This window comes from Enhydra lutris, unplaced genomic scaffold (assembly GCF_002288905.1).
Source record: "Enhydra lutris kenyoni isolate GAN:26980312 unplaced genomic scaffold, ASM228890v2 scaffoldscaffold72, whole genome shotgun sequence".
NCBI classification, from domain to species: Eukaryota; Metazoa; Chordata; class Mammalia; order Carnivora; family Mustelidae; genus Enhydra; species Enhydra lutris.
In genome coordinates this window covers 3,985,578-4,006,165 of record NW_019154156.1, presented here as the reverse complement: position 1 = coordinate 4,006,165, position 20,588 = coordinate 3,985,578, and the positions used below count along the sequence as shown (strand labels likewise).

The following is a 20,588-nucleotide window of genomic DNA, read 5'->3' as shown; positions in this document are numbered from 1 at the left end:
GTGAACACACAAAGAAAAAAGAGACAAACAAAAAGACTCTTTTTTTTTTTTTTTAGATTTATTTATTTATTTTAGAGAGAGAACGCAAGTGGAGAATGGCAGGGGGCAGAGGGAAAGAGAGAGAGAGAATCTCAAGCAGCCTAGGTGCTGAGCAGGGAGCTCAAGGAAGGGCTTGATCTCCCCACTCTGAAATCATGACCTGAGCCAAAATCAGGAGTTGGACACTTAGTCAACTGAGACCCCCTAGGTACTCCCCACTAGAAACAGACTCTTAGATTAACAAACTGATGGTTGCTGGAGGGGAGGTGGGGGTGGTGGTGAATGAAATAGATCAAGGGGATTAAGATAAGTACACTTATCTTGATGACACGGAGCAATGTACAATATTGTTGAGTTATTATATTGTTCACCTGAAACTAATATAACACTGCATTTAATTTTACTTCAATTTTTAAAGAGAGAAGATAAAAACAGTCTATCATATTACTTTCTTGATATAGATCATTGTAATGTGGTTATGTAAGGTGAAATCCAGGTGTGGGGTATATAGTAATTTTGCATTTTATCTGCCACTCTTACGTAAATCTGAAAGTGTTTTGAAATGAAAAGTTAAAAAAGAAAAAATAAGTAAGTATGAGGATTCTGTCCAACCTTAAAATCCCTGGATTCTGGGAATAGATGTTAATCACGAAATCACCTGGGAAATCCTGGGCCATAAAACAAAAAATACCTTTGGTCAAAATGAGCCACTTTCCCCTACCCCAGACCTGCTCCAGGCTGGTCGAGAGTCACTGTGTCCTCTGTGAGGACTGGGGGTTGGCAGAGGCAGTGGGCTGTGTAAGCTTTCTCCAAGTATGCTTTCCAGCCTGATCACATATAAGCTGGGAATGACTTACATCTGGTTCACTGTTGGGTTGTAATATTAACTGAGAGTATTATCTCCCTTCCACCAGAGTGGTGATGTTGAATAATCAAAAGGAGATACTTAGGGGGAAGGTGTTTCTCAGGGGATCAGCTTATAGTGCACTCCCTCCCCAACTCCTGCTGTAGATAATCCCCTTTCATGGCCGGGCTTTGAAGAGCTCAGTTTCATTCATTCATTCATTCATTCATTCATTCATTTGTGGAGGGGAACACTAAGCAGTTGTTTTTATTCATTCAGCTATACAGCAAGTTTTTTATTCATAACACCTTAGGGTAATGCTAATGTGGTTGAGAATCAGAATCGGATTCAGGAACAAGGGAGAACAAGAACAACAAACATCTTCAAACATTGAAGGAAAGAAATACTTTTTTTCCTTTAATTAAGTGCATCTTTCCCATAGACATCCCTAGCCTGGTTTGCAGTCTGAGGTGGTGGGAAACGAGGATTTGTAGGGTAAGCTATGGTGCTAACCAGGAGACTGAAACCCTGATCGGAGTGAATCTTAGGCATGTTCCGGGACCAGAGGCAGATTCTCAAACATTTCCCAGTGTTCCCTCTTTTTCACCAATTGAATTTCCCCTTCCCTGCCCAATTCAGTGCAGTGAGAATCCCATTACTGCTTTTTCTGGTTACGCTGTCGCGTAGAGGGAAACTGACAGGAACATGTGGCTTCTGCTTAGGCTGGAAAGACAACTGGACTAGCTCCGATCCACCTTCTCCAAAGAGCCTGAATGGTAGGGAGGCGCCGAGGAAGGCCCCTTCGGGCAACTGAAAGGCCTAGTGCACCCAGAAGGGCACTGCTGACCCTTGGGAAATGGAGGACATCTCAGCCCGAGGCTGTGAACACTTGAGGGCAGTTCCAGGTCACCTCTCCTTTATCCCACACAATTCAACATGGTAACTGGGCTTTAGAGAACTCCTAATTAGAGGTAGTAATGAAAAGAAGTTTACATATATCACTTTTTAGGTCATTCTAAATATTTCTGGCTTCATCTCTCCTCATTTCCTCATTACGTTTTTGGAGGGGAAGCCATTTTTTCCCTTGGCCTTTCCCAATGATATTGATTGATTCTGAGTGGTCACTTCCACCAGGAATCACAGGCCTCCGATGCCAGGTTTCCCAAGGGGGTGAGCTCAGTGTGGATTTATTCAGGAATGCAGGGCTTATTTGTGGCTATAGGTTTTGGTTTGTTTGATTGGTTTATTTATTTAACATATGCTTCTCTAAAAAGGAAACTTGTACCCAAAGTGGAGGAATGAGGTGTTGCTGGTGTGGGCTGAGGCAGCGGCTGTTGATGCTAGAGAACATCCCAGATGTCCATTCAGAAGTTGAACGTTGGCCATGCCAACTGTCCCTTTCCAGTTTGGCAAAGGCAGACAGTGGAGAAACTGCTGCCATGTGAATTTCTTATTTCCAGATAGCATATGACTTGTTTTTTTTTGTGGTTTTTTTTTTTAAATCACATTCAAATTTAGAAGGCAGTTTTTTCCCCCCCCAAATGCTTTGTGTTAAAGAAAGTCAAGTTCTTCAAGATGATTTTAATTCATTTGACTGAATAACAACCATTGATGAAGTGTGGCTATGTGCCAGGCACTGTAGTAGGCCCTAGAGACACAGAAGTTGATAAAGATGTCCTGTCTTCAAGGAGCTCATGATCTAGTTCAGGGATGAAGAAATGCGTAAGGCACAATAGTAAAGAGCAGCCATGGATGTATGGATGGATATCCACTTTAGCTGGATTGAGATGGGGGAAAGAGGGAAGACTTGTGAGGTTATGTGGGAGGCAGAGAAATAGAGAGGGACTGGAGGTAAGAAGCAGCATGTTCTGTACAGTGAACTGTACAGAAGTCATGTGAGGCAGACAGGAGAGTTCCAATACATGGCTTGAACTGAGGTCTCCAAATTGGCTGTTTAAATTTTCTTCCATAAAGGACAAACTTCATACTTTATAAGACTTCAAAATATATAGAGTGAATTCTAGAAGATTTTTCCATTATTAACGTAACAATGCTTATTATAGAAAATTGATACAAATATAGAGTGTTAAGGATTGTCTCCTCTCCTACCCTTAGTGGGTGAAAACCGGGTTTAAGGAATGTAGATTCTAACATCTACATTCTGGCTTTAACAATCCGGTTAGACAAAGAGAAGACAAACAGTCTTCTCTAGAGTTTGTCAGAGTTTTCAATTTAGTATTTTTTTGCATTAAATCTTCAGCTAAAAACTAATGTGACCATTCTAACAGAACATGATTACAAATTATTGACAATTGGCAATATTGTCAATAGCCATTTTAAATAACTTTTAAGTTTATTGATTTCACAAATACATGTTTAGTATTAAACTAAGTGCAAGGTGCAACATTAGATGATCATTGAGTTCTGTCTACAAAGGGATCAAATGCCCAGTTTTAAGTGCATGGTTATAATTTCTTGTTTAATCAAGAGGAAATCTTGGCAAGACAGATATTGCCGAGGAAAAAATAGCCATGATGTGGTTAGTTATCAGGCATGAATAATAATGAACAGTGTAACTCTCACTGTCAATGCTAGGACTTTTAAAATAAGGATGTCATGCCAAGACACTGCTTATGAATTATACTGAAGAGTCCAATGACTCGCTAAAAGTCATTAAATGTGCATAGATGTTGGAAGTTTTAGTAAACTTAAGAGTAAAGCTCCACAACTTGGCAAATTTGTAACTGGAGACTTAGTTACTTACTCAAAATGAGCTCACAGATTGTGTTTTTGCATATTCATTTAATCAGTAAATATTTACTTGTTGCTATATGCCACGTACCATGATAGCCCCAGAGATGATCTTCACTCTTCCAAAGCTTCCATTCTGATGTCATCCAAATAAGCATGAGAGAGAGTTGAAGATCTCATTTTCTCCATGGCTCTTTGAGATTTGTGAAATGAGGGCAGTTGGTGGTCAGGCTGTTTCGGTAGACACAAAGTGCTTTTAAACCAAATTACAATAAACATAAGTTGGGCACCCATTTTGTTAGCATTGCCAGAGGATGAGAGTTAAGGTAATTTCCAGAGAAATGTACCCCTTTTCCTTCCCTATCTCCAAAGTCATCTTATCAGATCATAAATTTGGCGAAGGGGTGGGACGCCTAGGTGGCTCAGTTGGTTAAGCATCTGATTTCAACTCAGGTCATGATCTCAGGGTCCTGGAATCGAGCCCCTGCATCAGCTCCCGACTGACTGGAAAGTCGGCTTGTCCCTCTCCCTCTGCCCCCACTCCCCACAGGCTCATGTGCACAATCTCTCTTGCAAATGAATGAATGAATGAATGAATAGATAGATTAATTAATTAATTAATTTGGTGAAGGGGTTAGATCAGATCTCTCTTCCCAACCATCCTTCATCACTCTTTGCTTGGGACAACGTGATGAGGACAAAACATTGCAAAAATAAACCTGTCTAAGCTAATGCTCTTTGCTACCTGACTTGTTTTGTTTTTTAATGTCTGACAGGCTTTTCCTACCTACTTTTGATCTGTCAGCACTCACTATGAACTGAAGGCTTACGCAGAATTCAGTGAAGGAATTCAGATAATCTCAGGGTTTCACTGATAATACAGAGACTCTACACACCAAAGCGCATGTGGTGTTTTGCATGCAGAAGTGAATTTTATAAATAATAAAACTGGCCAAAAGAAATAGCTAGTGGAAAATCTCCATTTTGTTGTTTCCCCTGAGACTTCATTAGCCAATAGGCATGTGTTTGAGGTCCTATAGCTGATCTAATCAGCCCAGGAATGTGGCCCCTTACTTTACTTCTTCTGCAAATACAGCACCACATGACCTTCAACAGGGGATTCCTTGAATCTACATAGTCAGTGCAAACATCAGTAAATTATACTTTTTTTTTTTTTTTAAAAAGGGAGATATATTTTTAAACTTCTTTTGGACAACAAACTGAGAGTTTCAGAGGAGGGGAGTCTGGGGGGATGGGTGAGCCCGGTGATGAGTATTAACGGGGGCACAGATTGCATGGACCACTGGGTGTTATATGTAAGCAATGAATCATGTAACTCTGCATTAGAAACTAATGATGTACTGTATGGTGAATAACATCACATAAAAATTTCAATTTTGGTCAATTTCTAAAGAAATTTTGATACAATTGGGTTCATTTTTTGAATATTTGGAGCTTTTGTTTTCTGATGACTTTTGTTTTGTTTTCTGATGATTTAAAAGCTCAATAGTTTTTTAGAGCTTGAGTTGGCTTTTCAGTACACACACTCATACATATATACATACATCACATACATTTATATACATGTATATTTTAACAGGTAAAGCTTGTGTCTATTTTATTAAAGACTGGATATTTTACATTCTGAATTCTTTAGAAGAATCTGCAAGATAGAAACTTTATAACAATAGAACAAGACAAGGTATGAGTTCAGGGACAAAACCCTTAGTTTCACATGATTTAACTATGCATTTTACACTCATTAACCATAAGTTTTGAATTAAAGTTCCCAAGTGAGATACATCTAGCAGAAGCATTTAACATACAACTCTCATAGGAGAGAAAGATGAACAATTCTCAGAGTTAATGGAAGCTACTTTAACTAGTGAATATTTAAACATCCTGAAAATAATCACAAACTTTCTGGAAATGCAATAATGAGTAATGTGTTCAGAGACATTTCCTCTAAATATACAGTGTGTAGAGTGGGTTGTTATGAAATTCAGTGTCTTATGGCTGAACTTGCTATGTTATATAAAGTAGAGTGGCAAAGATTTTAACATTTTCTACTTTTGTTCTTAGTAAAAATAAACTTCTTCCACATTTTACAGGTATACTTTCTCCGTTGTTCTCCGTTCTTCTTTGGATAGCCGTCGCTGTCTGCACATCTATGCTGTTTTTCTTCTCCAAGCCTGTGGGTATTCGGCCATTTCTTGTGTCAATAATGCTCAGGTCGATATATACAATAGGTCTTGGGCCTACGTTAATACTTCTTGGTGCAGCTAATGTAAGTATTTTATTTAGCTTTGTCCTTTTGTAAATTATTTGAAAAAGTGTACTAACTATAGAAATGTAGCTCTATATTTTAATTCACGTGTACATAGTAAATTCTTATTTATTGTGAATTCAAATTAACGAGAGTTTGATTTGTATGTTTGTAATTTTGAGAGAGAAGGAAAAAATGACAAGTAAAAATTTTGATACACTTGAAAAGGTGACATTTGGGGCATGACCCAGTTCTGCAATCAACTTAATCCAATCCAATTTTAATGCCTTCTGTATCCTATACCCAAAGATACTGACAAAAATTACTCCAAGCCACTGTGAACATCGTAAAGTGACTTCTAAATCACCCAAGAAAGATTAAATTATAGTCAGTAGAATTTTGAGTACTTTTTATAAAAGTGAGTACCTTTTATAAAATGACCAAAGAAAAAGGATTGCTACATGAGAAAATAGGAAATTTGGCTCTTTATGTGAACAAAACACCTAAACTTGTGAAAGGCGTAGATGAGATTAATATTTTTTTCACTAAATTTTAAAATATTAGAACAAGGGAGCATATTTCAAAACCTCAATTAGGTAAGTTAAGAATAAGTAATCAGAGCACCATTCCAAATATTAATAATGTACCCAAGAGATACAATTTTAAAGGGACTAGACAGCATTCTACATGGCATATTCATAAAGGGATATTAAAAGAAGGGTAAATCATCAGGTTAATGAAAGAAAAAATGTCCTGGCAGTGAATAAATACTGCTAATATGTCTGCTGAATCCCTAAAGCACTGTCTGTACCTTGTATGGGGTTTCTAACATAGTGTCCTTTATTCTGGTATCTGCATATAGGCCTTATCTTCCCTACTACATTATACAGTTCTCAAGGATAATGATTGATCGTTTCGTGTCTTGGAATGTCTTTGGTATCCAACAGAGTTTTCTTTAATAAATTAGCTAATGTGTGAGTGAAAGAATGAGTGAAAAATTATCTTTGTATTCCTATACATTTATAGTGCCTTGTACATAAAATACGTGGCAAGTATTTATTGAAAATGAATAAATGAAATAGCCAGCCAAACTTTTGAGAATTATAAAGCTGAGCTAGAATGACCAAGTCTGTGTTTCTGACCACTATTATATTATACTTCTTTGAAAATTTGACATGATATAAATGACGACTCCCAGTTAACTAGAACATTCACACAACCAAATTACCAGTTATCTTCAATCACTGTTAATAAAGGGAAGTGTACTATACATGCAAAGAGGTCTATCACTAAAGATTTCTGTCAAGTACCAAATGTAGGATTCTTAAGTTTCTTGAGGGCAGAAGTTGTCACATCCATAGGTAAAATCCTGCCCTCTTCACTCCCTCACTCTCAACTCCATTTTTCTCCCACTTAATCCCTAGCATTTAAATATTCATAAATTCTTTATATGAACCAAACTTGAACTTTCAATGTTTTGGAAACCAAGTTAACTGAGGAATCTTCATGTATTTATCTAAATTTTTCTAACCCTATTAAAAAACTTGAGTTAGGTAAGTCCAGCTTATTAATAAAAAATACATTGAATATTGAGCCAGATTATTTGAGGAAGCAAATAATATTCATAAACTGGCAGCTGGTCCTCAATAAGATATTAGTTTGAGGGAGAAATCCCAAGTTTGATAAGTTGGAAAAATAGCTAGACACTGAAAAAAAAATTAAGTTAAATTTTAAAAAAATTTAAAAAAAGAAATAATAGCTAAATAGTGTTGGCTCAGAAATAACAAGCATTTATTCGGCCTCTGTTATCTGATAGGCATTGAAAATACCAAGAAATAGAGGATGTGGTTCTTGCTATACAGAACATTTTAGAATATATAAAGAGATAAGGAAAAACATTTCGAATGTCTATTGGGGAAACCAAAAACATTTGGAGTTATTTCTCCTTTCCCCCTTAGGGGACAGGATAAAAAATAATCTCTGCCTGGTGTGGTGAGAATAGTTCCACTGTAGGAAATGACAACTCATGTAAGAGGCAAGTTTTATACTTGAGAAGAAATATACATTGAAATGTATCTTTCTGATTAACTGTATGAATCTGTGGGTACTCTCATACCTCTCACAGCATAAAAAATCCATTTGCACAGCCCCTCGGAATGATATATTACAATTTGCCAGTTCAGGGCATTTTGACAAAGAAAATAATCAACTTTAATTTGGAACAAACAAATTGGATAGAATAATTATGAGTTTGATAGTATAGATATGGATCATTTCTGTCTGTAGTTTTGATATTGTATAGATTAATGAAATGTCTTAACAAATAATTATCTACCTTAACTTTTGTCATAACAAGCTTATTACAAAACTGTCTGTGGCTTACCATTTCCCGGGGAGGGCAAGGAAAAAGTGAAATGAAAACATAGATCAGTCACTTTTTGTAACTTAGGATTTAATATATTTATTAATTTATACTTAAAAGTTTGCATTGTGTGACAGGTAAAGCCATAGGTGCTAAAATTGTAGGTATCAGAAGCAGGAAAAACAAAAGAAAATATCTACCTGATGGTTAAGGCTTAAAGAGAATCCAAATTCTAGACCATAGGCAAATGGAGCCTCTGAGTTTCATTTTTCTCATCAGTGAAATGAAGATGTTAAAGCCTCGTCTGCACTCACAGTTGTTGAGAAGATGGGTTTAGAGGATCAGTGTGAAGGTTTAGAGCAGAGCAATGGCAGTGATGATAGAATAGCAACGAAGGCTACCATTTCTCAAACACCTAATACGTGAAGTACTACTTAATTGTGAAACATCGGTATCATAATCAGAAAAGGATTTATATTTCGGTTCACAGAGAGTTATTTGTTTCCGGACTCAGTGTCTTTTGTAATGTCAGAAAGTTGCTTTTCTGGAAAAGGAATCAAGTGGAAGAAAAAAGCTCAATCTGTGTTCCAAGCATCTAGTATTAGCAGTTTCTGTTTATTATGATGCCTCATTTATGTCATCTTCACTCATTTCTAAAAATCAAAGTTTTGTTTAGATTGCAACTAATTTCTCCATCTTGTCACAAGGGTATCTCAGTGTTTGAGATGTTTCAAAAATTCAGATGTTTTTCTTTGTTTAAAGCATATCTTAAAACGCAGTACAGTTTTCTTCTCACCATCTCCATTGCAATGGAAATTAACATATTATTTTGGCAAATACAAACACCCCTTTTTATAAACTTTAGATCACTTAGTATTTCTATATCACTAATAATGATAATATTCCCAGTCACATGGACACTTTATGATCTGTTTAACCATTAATTTTTATTGTTTAGATTTTTAGATATTTTTCATAATAAATAATGCAGTAAATACCTGTGGGAGATCTTTTAATATCTTCTAAACACTTCTTATGTACAATGTTTTTTCTTTGTGGTAGTGCCTACAAATGTATAATTTATTTAATGGCATTTGTAAATTATTTGCCTTTCTTAAAGTTATTTGTAGTGTGGAAATGTTTCCTTATGCTAAAACTTGGTCTCACCATTTTGCAGAGAGAGGCAAGTGGAGTTTAGCAGATAGCTTTCTATTAGCAATAAGCCACAGTGTTCACATTAAATAGTGTCATGCCCTTAGTTACTTACCTGCAGGTAGTTCCCTGGGAGGGCTCATGTTACTGCTAATCTATAAGGTTGAGCCCCACCATATGTTCGCTTAACATACACAAATTCATTATATATTCTGAGACAAAACATTCATTCTCTTTCTCTCTCTTCCCCCCCACCTCTCTCTCTCTCACACACAAACATACATACCCTATTTTCATATAATATGGTCACTGAATGCTCCTAACTAATTCTGATATTCAGTTGTAGTAGCAGGAAACTGCTTCAGTGCTGGGGGAAAACTAGAAATGTTGAATTTATTAAAAAACAGTATATCTTATACCACCCTTGTTTATTATACTGTTTTGTTGGCAATTTAAAAGATTTCCAGGGTGATGGTGGCCTGAAAATCTTGCCTTATGCTTTGACCATAGAACCTTATCCTGCCTAAGATGTAACACTACTGAAATGGAGATTTTTTAATGAAATCCCATAAATTTTAATAAGGTTGATGTTGATAGCAATACAATAATGTAGTTAATATGTAGTTTAATAAATTCACTTTTTCTTTTCAAGAAATACTAGAAAGTATTTATTTACTTACTTACTTACTTACTGGCTATAGTTCATTTCTGGAAAATAGGTCATGTTTTCCCATAGGCACAATTAAGATCAGGATAGAATTCCTGGTCAGAATATAGAACCAAATGAGACCCCCCCCCCAAAAAAAAGGAAAAAAAGCATAACATAAAGGCAGCTATAAATTTCTGTGATCCCCTTTTTTAGGACATCCTATAGAATTCTAGAACTTTGAGACACTTTACGGATTATTCATTTCCAGGCATTTTATTATTTTTTTTATTATGTTATGTTAGTCACATAATAAGTTAGTCACATAGTAAGTATGCAAAATCCTATAGAGACAAGAAGGATTTACCAAAGCAATGGGTGGCAGAGCCAGTACTGGAACCCCGATGGCACAATTTCTAGTCCAGTGTCCTTCCATTATACTGCACTGTTAAAAGTCCTGCAAAGACATATCAATGAATTATGAAGTATATATAAAAACAGTACTGTACTGTACAATTAATTTACCCAATTAAAAATAATGAATTTGATTCACTTTACATTAATTAACAGAGGAACATTAATTTTGCTTTTGTTTTCAGACGATCTACTAGTAAATCATCTTTTTAAAAGGCTGCTGGAGCTAAATACATTATATGTTTATAAAAAAATTTTTTAAATTATTAAAAAAAAAAAAGGCTGCTGGAGGGGAGGTGGGCAGGGGCCTGGGCTAAATAGGTAATGGGCATTAAGGAAGGCACTTGTGATGAGCACTGGGTGTTATGTAAGTGATGAATCAGTAAATTCCATTCCTGAAACTAATATTGCACTATGTGTTAACTAAGTAAAATTTAAGTAAAAACTTGAAATATAAAAAATAAATAACTAAAAGATTGCCCAAAAAGCTTACATTGATTGTTTCCCTACCCCTCTCCCCACTTTCCCCCCGCCACCATCACATAATTCACCCCATCCTCAACAAAACAAAACATATATGAAGTGCAATTTTAAGAATAGATGGAAAAAGATAAAAATATTGTGGGCCAGTTATGGTCATTTGTTTTGCTATTTGTATGCTGATTGGAGTCTTTTCAACACCAAATCAGAAGGGGCTGGTCTCTTAGCCACCTTGCCCAGTTCCCACGCTCTCCTCTCCGTTTATCACTGCCCATAAGGATCTTGCCATAGAAACAAAGATTGCCTGCATAATGACATTGACAAATGAAGGACTGGTTAGACAACATCAAGTGAGGGCATGAAAAGGGAGAATAAGTCTTTGTAACTTGTTTATTTCCATAAATATCCCCAACCTTTATGGAATTGCTGTATAAAAACAATTTATACATTTCAAGGTCATGATGCAGAAAAAAGAGTTCAAACTTTTTTTCCTTCCCAAATCATTTATTCTTGATTTTATTTTTTCTTGGTGTGAACACTTCAAAACAAAAGGACAATCTCCTCGTTTCTGATCTCTACAGGAATAGATGATGTCAGTGCCAATATCAACTCCATTCTAGTTTGAGACTTAGTCAAGAGAACAGAGATATATCCATCAACACCAAGCTCTAGATCAAGGTTCAAAGAAAATAAAAACCAACCTCTACATAGAGAAGGCGAACCTTTATTTTTTTATGCAAAAATGGCAGAGGCCCTTTTAGGGAGAAATGTGTTCTTCCTTTTACATTACTTGAGAACTGAAACGTATTGCTTTTTTTTGAGAACTTGAACTCAACATATTACTTTTCCTGAATGTGTAGGACCTATAAATAGTTTTCCTGCATAATTTTTTTACAATTCAGTTTAGGGAAACAGAGATCAGTAAACGACATATGAACAATTTGTCATGAGCATATCATCCATCCTTCTGAAAATTTTTTACTTAATTTTCTTTTACTTAATTATTTTACTTAAGTAAAAAATTAAAATTTTTTTAAATTAAAATTTTTTACTTAATTTTAATTTTTTACTTAAGTTAAAATTTTTAACTTAATTTTTATAGAACTTCCTATTTCTAGTTTGTATTGATGAATATGGTGGGTGAATGAAAGCAAATAACTTAAACTTAAATAGCCACTTAAAATAATTCAAAGAGTAAAACACTATTACTTCACCTAGACATTCTGTATTTTCCCATTTTCGTGGTTGTTTATTATCAAATACCACACTTAATCTGAGCACCTTGTATATATTTCCTGAGCTTTTGAAATGAAGACCTTTCATAATATTAAATTTACTCTTGGTTACCAATCACAAAGCATCATTATACTGTAGCTATGTTAATCAATAACTTAAATATGTGATGATGAAACTAAATAGTGAAGTATAACTTTCTGTCTGACATTATTCAAATTATTCACAAGATGATGAAAGAATGGAAAAGACTGATTACTGAGAGGATCATTAATTAGCACGGGGAAAATTGAGGAGGTTTGAACTTCCATGTTCTTGATTTGGTTGGCTATCTTCACAACATGCAATGTTAACCCATTTCTCATGTATTTATTGATTTTAACTTCAGGAAGCTGAAGGAAATGTTTTTCCGAACTCTCAAATTTCACTTCTGCCCATTATTTACAATCATTCCATAAGGCAGTTTCTTTTCACATATGAAAAATCAATGCTGTTGCAAAAGACAACATGTTTTCCCAAAGTTAGTGTTGGACATGTAAAGACAAATATGGTGCCACTAGATAACTTGAAGAACTCAGGAACACTTTAGAAAAACTGAAATTTGAAATCTGTAATTGTTTCCATGATGACTAAGATGCAAAATGAGTTCTTCAGTTTATAAATAATGCAGTGACTCTAGAACCAAATATCAGGCACTAAGTTTCTGATAACTGTGTTCTTTGGAAATCATTGCACAAAGATTTTATTTAATTATTTGACAGACAGAGATCACAAGTAGGCAGAGAGGCAGGCAGAGAAAGAGAGGAGGAAGCAGACTCCCTGCTGAGCAGAGAGCCCGATGCGGGGCTCGATTCCAGGACCCTGGGATCATGACCTGAGCAGAGGTTTAACCCACTGAGTCACCCAGGTGCCCCTGGAAATCATTGCACACGTTGTTGTTATTGCCAAAAAATCTCTGTGTACATTTCTATATTCCAAAATTGTGCCATAAAAGGCTATTTTAAATAGTGTTAATATAAATATATAGCACCAAGTGTAATAAAAGCTCCAAAATGTTTATTGAATAACTACCACACATAGAGCTTAGAAAATATATGCATGCAGGGTGCCTGGTTAAGCATGGAACGGTCGGTTAAGCATGTGACGCTTGGTTTCAGCTCAGGTTCTGCTCTCAGGGTCATGAGATCGAGCCCCATGTCAGGCTCCATGCTCAGCTCAGAGTCTGCTCAAGATTCTCCCTCTCCCTCTTCCCCTCCCACTTGGGCTCTCTCTCTCTCAAAAAAATCTTAAAAAAAAAAAAAGAAAATATATGCATGAATTTTATTTACTTTAACCCACTTACATAAGTATATATGTATTTTTATGTATTTAAATGCAAAAAATCTCTTTTAATGGCTTACTTGTTTACAACAATATTCAGTAGAGAAAGTCTAGGTCAAAAAAATCAAAGATAGATATTTCCTGAAAAGATATTTTTTATTACATTTCCAGTATAATAAAAATATTACATCTATTACTTTTAATATGGAAAATACAATGAGTAGTATCTAAAGAGTCGTTGTACTAAGTGCTTCATATACGTTATGAATTGTTTAATCCCCTGAAGAGTTCTATAAGGGTCAGAATCCCTTTGCTTTAATTTTTCCAAAGACATTATCAAGGCCAGCTGCTGCACGACCTTGTGCAACAGTAGTGAGCGAGTGAGGGTTTAAATTCAGGTCTGCCTCAATTACATAGCTGGGGCCCTTAATCATCCTCCTCTTTTTTCCTGGAACTGCAAATATTACAACTTTCGGGTGTATTATGTATACACACAGATTTGTAAGCAAGGCCAAAAGTTACCAGACAAGAAAAGATAAAAGAAAACCACAGACTTGGTGAATACTAGGTTTTGTCAATGACCGCTATTTACATGAGTTTCAGGGATAAATAAGACAGTAAAATCTAATCTTTTTCTCCCTGTAGCTTTGTAATAAAATCGTATTTCTGGTGAGTTTTGTGGGCAATCGTGGCACCTTCACCCGAGGCTACCGAGCAGTAATCCTGGATATGGCCTTTCTCTACCACGTGGCGTACGTTCTGGTTTGCATGCTGGGTCTCTTTGTCCATGAATTCTTCTATAGCTTCCTGGTGAGTACTTCTCCATGTGGACAATCCCTGCTGGAAAAAATAACACAATGCTCCTGCTGCTTATGCTTTTTCCTTTGATTTTTTTTTTTTTTTAAGCAGGGCCTGACATTTAGGACAAATTATGTAATTTTTAGAATTTCCTAGAAAAATCATGCATTAGTATTATTTTTCCTCCTTTCCTCTAAGAACCCACATCAGCGATGGAAATCTTTTATTTCCTCCCTGAGAAGTCACCAATGACCCCACCACCCGACCCAGGCTTCATATAGCAGCTATTTTTTGGTTTCAGCCAAATCCTTCCTTTCCATTACGTTTAGAGATTGTCCAACAGAGTGTAGAAGAAAAAAAGTGGGGATGTATTTTCTTAGCCCTGGAATCATTGTACTTTATTTACAACAAATATTATTGTGACTTTAGAATGGCATATAAGGAAAAGGAGGGATAAACTGCCAACCTTGCAAAAAGACAGTGAGTTGTTTGAAATCTCCATTTCATATTTAACGTGTCATTGCTGTGAAGCTTATCTACACATGTCTGATTCATTAAGTAGAATTTCACGTTTCTTCTAGATGGTTTTTTTTTTTCCAGGTTATTGGTTTTACTTCCTACGTATAGACTGATCTATAGCCATAAACTAGGAGAGGAGGCTATATAAATACATGATAACATTTTGAAACCTAAAGCATTACCAGGTTAATATCATGATGCCATAGGAGCCGTTTATTTATATCTCCAACCCATGATGGACATGCAGTGGAGACCACTACCCAAAAAAATAATTCCTGATACCTCAGTTGAAGATGTAGAAACATTATGCTGACCCTGTCTGCTTGGCTCTCGAGGGACAAATCCGTCGGCTGCTGCTTTCCTGTTACCTAGCTAGCAAACCCATGCAGGAAGACGGAAAAGAGGCAGATTTTCCATTTACTTGTCAAGCACTTGAAAGAGCCCCTGAGAAAAGTAGATTTGTCCCTTCTGCTCTGATACAAAGTTATCTTTTAGGTAGTTAAGTTAGATGATTCAACAATCAAAAGTAGTTTTTTTCTGTTCCAGGGATCCAAATGAATTCCCTTTCTGCTCTAATTTACCGCAAAAAAAAAAAAAAAAAAAAAAAAAAAAAAAAAAAAAAAAAATCCATTTTTAAAAACATGTCCATGATATATGAAGTCCCATTATACTCAGCACTTTGACCTGACTGTGACATATAATATTCTGTAATGTTTTTGTGCTCCAACCTTCTCGTGTGGAAAATGCATAGGTCTAGTATGATAGATTTGTACTATCAAGATTCATTAAAGAGATAATATGAAAAACACATGAAAGGATTTATTAAATCTTTTCCAAAGAAAGCCAACTGAGAAAATAAAGGTATATTTGAATTAGTATATGAGCTATTGATAATAGTGTTACTTTCAGTTTATGTTACTTAACCTTATTTGCCAGTTGTATTTTCCTCTTATCTTTTATTGTTCTAATCTTACAATAGTGATGCTAATTTGTGTTCACTGGGTTGCTGGTGAAAAGGATATTGTCCATTTTGACACTTAGAGATTTAGGAGAAAATTACAATGGACATAATGCCAAAATGGCATTGAAACATATTTTTAAAAATATGTTTTATATTTTAAAAAATACATGATTATGTATTTCTAGTTATATCCATAAATACCAATCCTTTATCCAAAATAGTAAAAACCACACTCTAGATTTTCCTTTCAGAAATAAACAGAACGATTAATCTGTCCAGCGTCTTACACGTTTTTGCCTCCTCAAGATTCCAATTCCTGGGTATGGAATGGGACCCAGAAATAAGCATTTTTAGCAGAAATCCAGTGGGGCTCCTGAAAGCTATAAACTTTTAGAAACCACGCAGAAGTGACTTAAAGCCCATTTCCAGGCCTTTTCTTTAAGTCACTGTTGAGCTAAAGTAAAGAAAAATCTCCTTTTACATCAACTAAATGCTTAAGTAAGTTAAATAAGGCAGTGTCGATAGTTTGGAAGTTGAATTTGCATTAATTAATTTGTCTGTCCTGAGAAATATTGACTTTGTTTCTAGAAGTTGTTGCTCCCTTCAGAAGGATAAGCACATAGCAAAATAGTTAAACTTTTTTTTTTTTGCATATGATATTGATACAATATCAGTTTCCTAGGGTGAGCAAACAAGGTAATATGTTTATAGCAATTATTTGCAAAACTAGAATTAAACTGGAAAGTAACTCAGTACTCAGTAAAATTGAGTAAAAAGTAACTCAGTAAAACAGGGGATAGGCCCTGGTGTTTCTTCAGGGACTATGACACTGGTAATGCATCCCTTCAATTAATTTAGAAATTCTAATCACTGCCCACAGATAGCAGGAGACAAACCTTAATTATTTCAATTTTTAAAATACTATTCATTTCCAAACAGATATTTATGCCTTTTTAAATGAATGTTCACTTATTGCTTTTAACCAGCTTTTGATAATATGACATATACTTGCTAATTAATATATAATTTCAACTTAATAATATAGCAATAAATAAAATCATTCTTGGTGTTGACTCCAGAGAGCAAACACATACCTGCATTCTTAACTAGTGCAGAGACTTTCTACTACTAAACACAAGATGGATAATAACCCAATAAAGGAAGTGAAAATTTAAAAAAAAAAAAAGTGTTATATTTTTGCTTATATTTCTGTCTCCAAAATTACATACTAAAGTAATAGGTTTTGCCCTCGCTATACTGCTTCAGTAAGGAAAGGTGCTTCCATTTCTCAAATATTTTTAAATTTCCCATCTTTTCTACTGCAGCAGGCTGATAAAATTGTTTTAGCAATTTCACCCCTAATTCCTTGATTAAACAATAATGGCTGATGACTCTGTCAATTATTCATCACTTAGGTAGACATAATTCAGCATTTTCACTTTAGGTATCTTACGTATTGCAGAGACAACTGCAGAATATCAGTGAGGCTAAAAATAAGGAATAAGTAGTTAAGCTGGTTAAGTACAGTATTATAATTTTTCTAAATTCAAATTTGAAGCTATGCTATTTCTGTATTGTACAAAATTGAAATTATGTTGGTTATGAAACCAACAGATGCACATAATGTGCTGTGTTAGAGTTATCGTTATTGAAAAACAGTTTATTAATGTGTTCCAACTGTAGACAACACATGCATTTTGGTGTGTTTTTAAGGTATCGGTCAGGTTGTTATTTTTTTCACAGATAAACCAAAATGGCTTACATCTGTATTCGTAACCACTTTTTATGTTTATTCAGCTTTTGCACCACTGCATTTTTTTTCTTGTTTTATTTTTGTAGCTTTTTGATTTGGTGTACAGAGAAGAGACTCTGCTTAATGTCATAAAGAGTGTCACGCGGAATGGCCGCTCCATCATTCTAACTGCCGTCCTGGCGCTCATCCTCGTCTACCTGTTTTCCATTATTGGGTTCCTTTTCCTGAAGGATGACTTCACGATGGAGGTGGACCGGCTGAAAAACAGAACTCCTGTGACAGGTATTGCTGCTCCCGCTACAAGACCATTCTCATGGCAGATTCGACTCACACACAGCTTAGGAGAGTTACAAATGAGCACTAATGGAGGAGGTGTTTCCTTTCATTCCTTGGAAAACGTGTTCTCATTCACTGAGAGCTCATGAATGTGAAGGGTTCTTCCGCCATCCGCTGTCAGTGGGTATAGGAAAATTGTGATTTAAGAAGCATCATGTGGGCTCCATCTCGGGGAGTAATTTCACCAGTGCTGACTCTATGCCGACACGGCCAGCAACGTCAGTGAGGGATAATGGCTTTGGGATTCTCTTCCTCCTTTTTCCCGTCTCCCCCAAGAACATCTAGCATCATTCATAACCATTATTCCATATATGTTTGTTCACAGTACGTTGTATTGATTATACGTAAAGAATTGAAAATAGTAAATGTTTTGATTTGGAAACCATCAGGTAGTAAGAAATTGGATATGGAAAAAATGCTCAGAATACTGTCATTAAGGAGCTGAGTTCATCAGTATGTGTTGTCACAATATCTGGATGACATTTATTTCTGTTGTCTGATTGGTTAAGCATCACCCATTTACACTTACTGTGATTCCTGGGGTGTGAGGGCTTATTCTTTCCATCTTACTTTGAATTTTTATTCATCATCTTTTCTAATGGTTTCTTCTTCCCCCATGCCTACCTTTTGTTGTTCAGGTTAAATTTCTTTGTTACTCTTTTTCCTCCTCTCCTGCTTTGCTGGATACAAATCATAGTTCTATACTTTGCTGCTTGTTTCTCTGGATGATTCTGTAGCCTATGAGAATGAAAACCACAAAATGACTTTCCCCTCAAGCCCTTACATTTAAAGGTATGATTTAATTAGTGGTGATTTATTAACAATATTCTTTCTTGCCTTTAACAAACATTTCTTGATTATTAAATTGATGACATTTGGTAGTATCTTTCTTAGGCTATGGGATAATTAAATGGTATACAGAGCTATTATTAAGTCTAAGTGATCAGAGCACAGAACAGGAACATCATCTCCATAGATTCGGCTGTTAAACTTGAGACCAAATTTACATGAAATATTTTGTCACTACCTTTCCTGTTCTCCCTTAAATGTTACTTTTTCCAGAGTTTTACAGGTGTAAATATTTGGAAGAAAAGCTCCTATCTATAAATAGCCTCCAAAACTCCACTTTTGCAAAATTATCTGTGAATCATACACTATCTATTCTCAAAAATCTTCAATTTTAATTATTTGTTATTTACTAGGCATGATCACATTGAGTTATTCAGTACAGGGTGAGTCTGAAGCTGAAGCGTCATGATTCCTGAATCCAAAGGTGTCCCATAGTTATTGTTTTATGAATCTAGTAGTAAGTATTTTTGTGTTATTTAAAAAGGCAGAGTCATTATGAATATATTTTTCTTAGATATACAAAAATATCTTCTCTCTTTTTTCTTACAAAATGGGCAACATTAGACCTAAATTGTCAAGACCTTTATAAAAAATATGCATATTTATATAAAAAAACTGTTAAATAAGAGAAAGCATTCATAAATACTATCAAAATATTGATTATGAGAACATTTAACGAAATTAAACTCTTTGATTCTTCAAAGATTGAGAATTTTTGTTGCATTGGCTGAGAATGAATGTGATACTGTTCTCTGGGAAAAGCACCTTTGCTTTCATAATATTTTTAATTTAATTTGTAATGCCATCTAGCATGTCAGTTGGTAAATAGCATTAAGTTTATTTTTTCAAGTATTAACGCTATTGACTCCCAAAGTTGAGTGAAATTATCAAGAATAACATGGCTAGCAAGTGACATCTAGAGTGCAGAAGTCCGCAGTTGCTCAGGGAGTAGGAAGTAGTCATCAGAAAGCCAAGAGACGGGAGACCGGAGGGGAGGTTGAGAGTGCCAGAGCCCAATCGCAGTGCATCACAGGCGCCTTTCAGAGTGGAGGATGGATAATTTGCAAATGGCATTGGGAACTGAGGAAAATGCAGATCCTACCTCTGGGACCAGTGGAACCGGCACTCGATAGAGGAAGAGCGGCCACTTGACGGGGTTAAAAAGCCCAGGGAGCTGGAGGCAGTTTCTGTTGACAAGTGGAGATCACAGTGTTTCTCACATGTGTCCCTCCTTCCCCATTCTCAGTGCCGCCCTCCAGTTTCCCATCCCCGTTTCCTCTTACCCAGAAGACTGCAGGAACCTCCTGTGGCTCCCTCTTCTTCAGCCTGTACTGCTCGATTCATTCATTCTAAGCACCGTTCTGATTGGGTCTCTCATTGACTCAAAAACTTCACTGGGATCTGCCCTGGCTTGGTTTTAAACATCAGTCTGGGAGCTCAGGTCACTCTGCTCCCATGTCTGTGCCTTTGCTAGCCTCTGTGCCTTTTGTCATACAAACTGCATCTGGGATTGCCCCCCCGCTTTCCGTATGTAAATCCTATGTCTCCTTCAGATTGATCCTTCCCCCAAAAGCCTTGTATTCTTTGTTTTCTTTCTAAAATTCACTTCTCTCTCCTAATGCACTGAATAACATTAACTGTCCTTCACTCCCGCCACTCCAGTATCATCCTGTCTCTGCCCTTTGGTATTCCCTAGTTGTTAGGTCTGCAAGGCCTCCGCTAGGCGTCATCAGAGCCTCGCATGGATCAGAAAGTATAAAGTAAGGGAATGGCCACCAGGACACACTCAGAAACCCCATCGCTTGCTTTCTCTCTCTCTCTGACCACCAGAAACCCACTCCAGCACCAAATGATGTACCCACCCT

At 36.0% G+C, this 20,588-nt stretch overlaps 1 protein-coding gene across 3 annotated transcripts in view; it reads left to right on the top strand.

The window, feature by feature from the left end:
- The window catches only part of LOC111159979 (inositol 1,4,5-trisphosphate receptor type 2), a 490,010-nt gene that overhangs the window by 401,026 nt on the left and 68,396 nt on the right, over nucleotides 1-20,588 (top strand). For all 3 annotated transcript variants that reach the window (XM_022522705.1, XM_022522706.1, XM_022522707.1), the window contains exons 49-51: nucleotides 5,746-5,921; nucleotides 14,153-14,317; nucleotides 17,625-17,820. In XM_022522705.1, coding sequence (XP_022378413.1) covers nucleotides 5,746-5,921; nucleotides 14,153-14,317; nucleotides 17,625-17,820 — 537 coding nt within the window. The remainder of the gene's footprint in view (nucleotides 1-5,745; nucleotides 5,922-14,152; nucleotides 14,318-17,624; nucleotides 17,821-20,588) is intronic.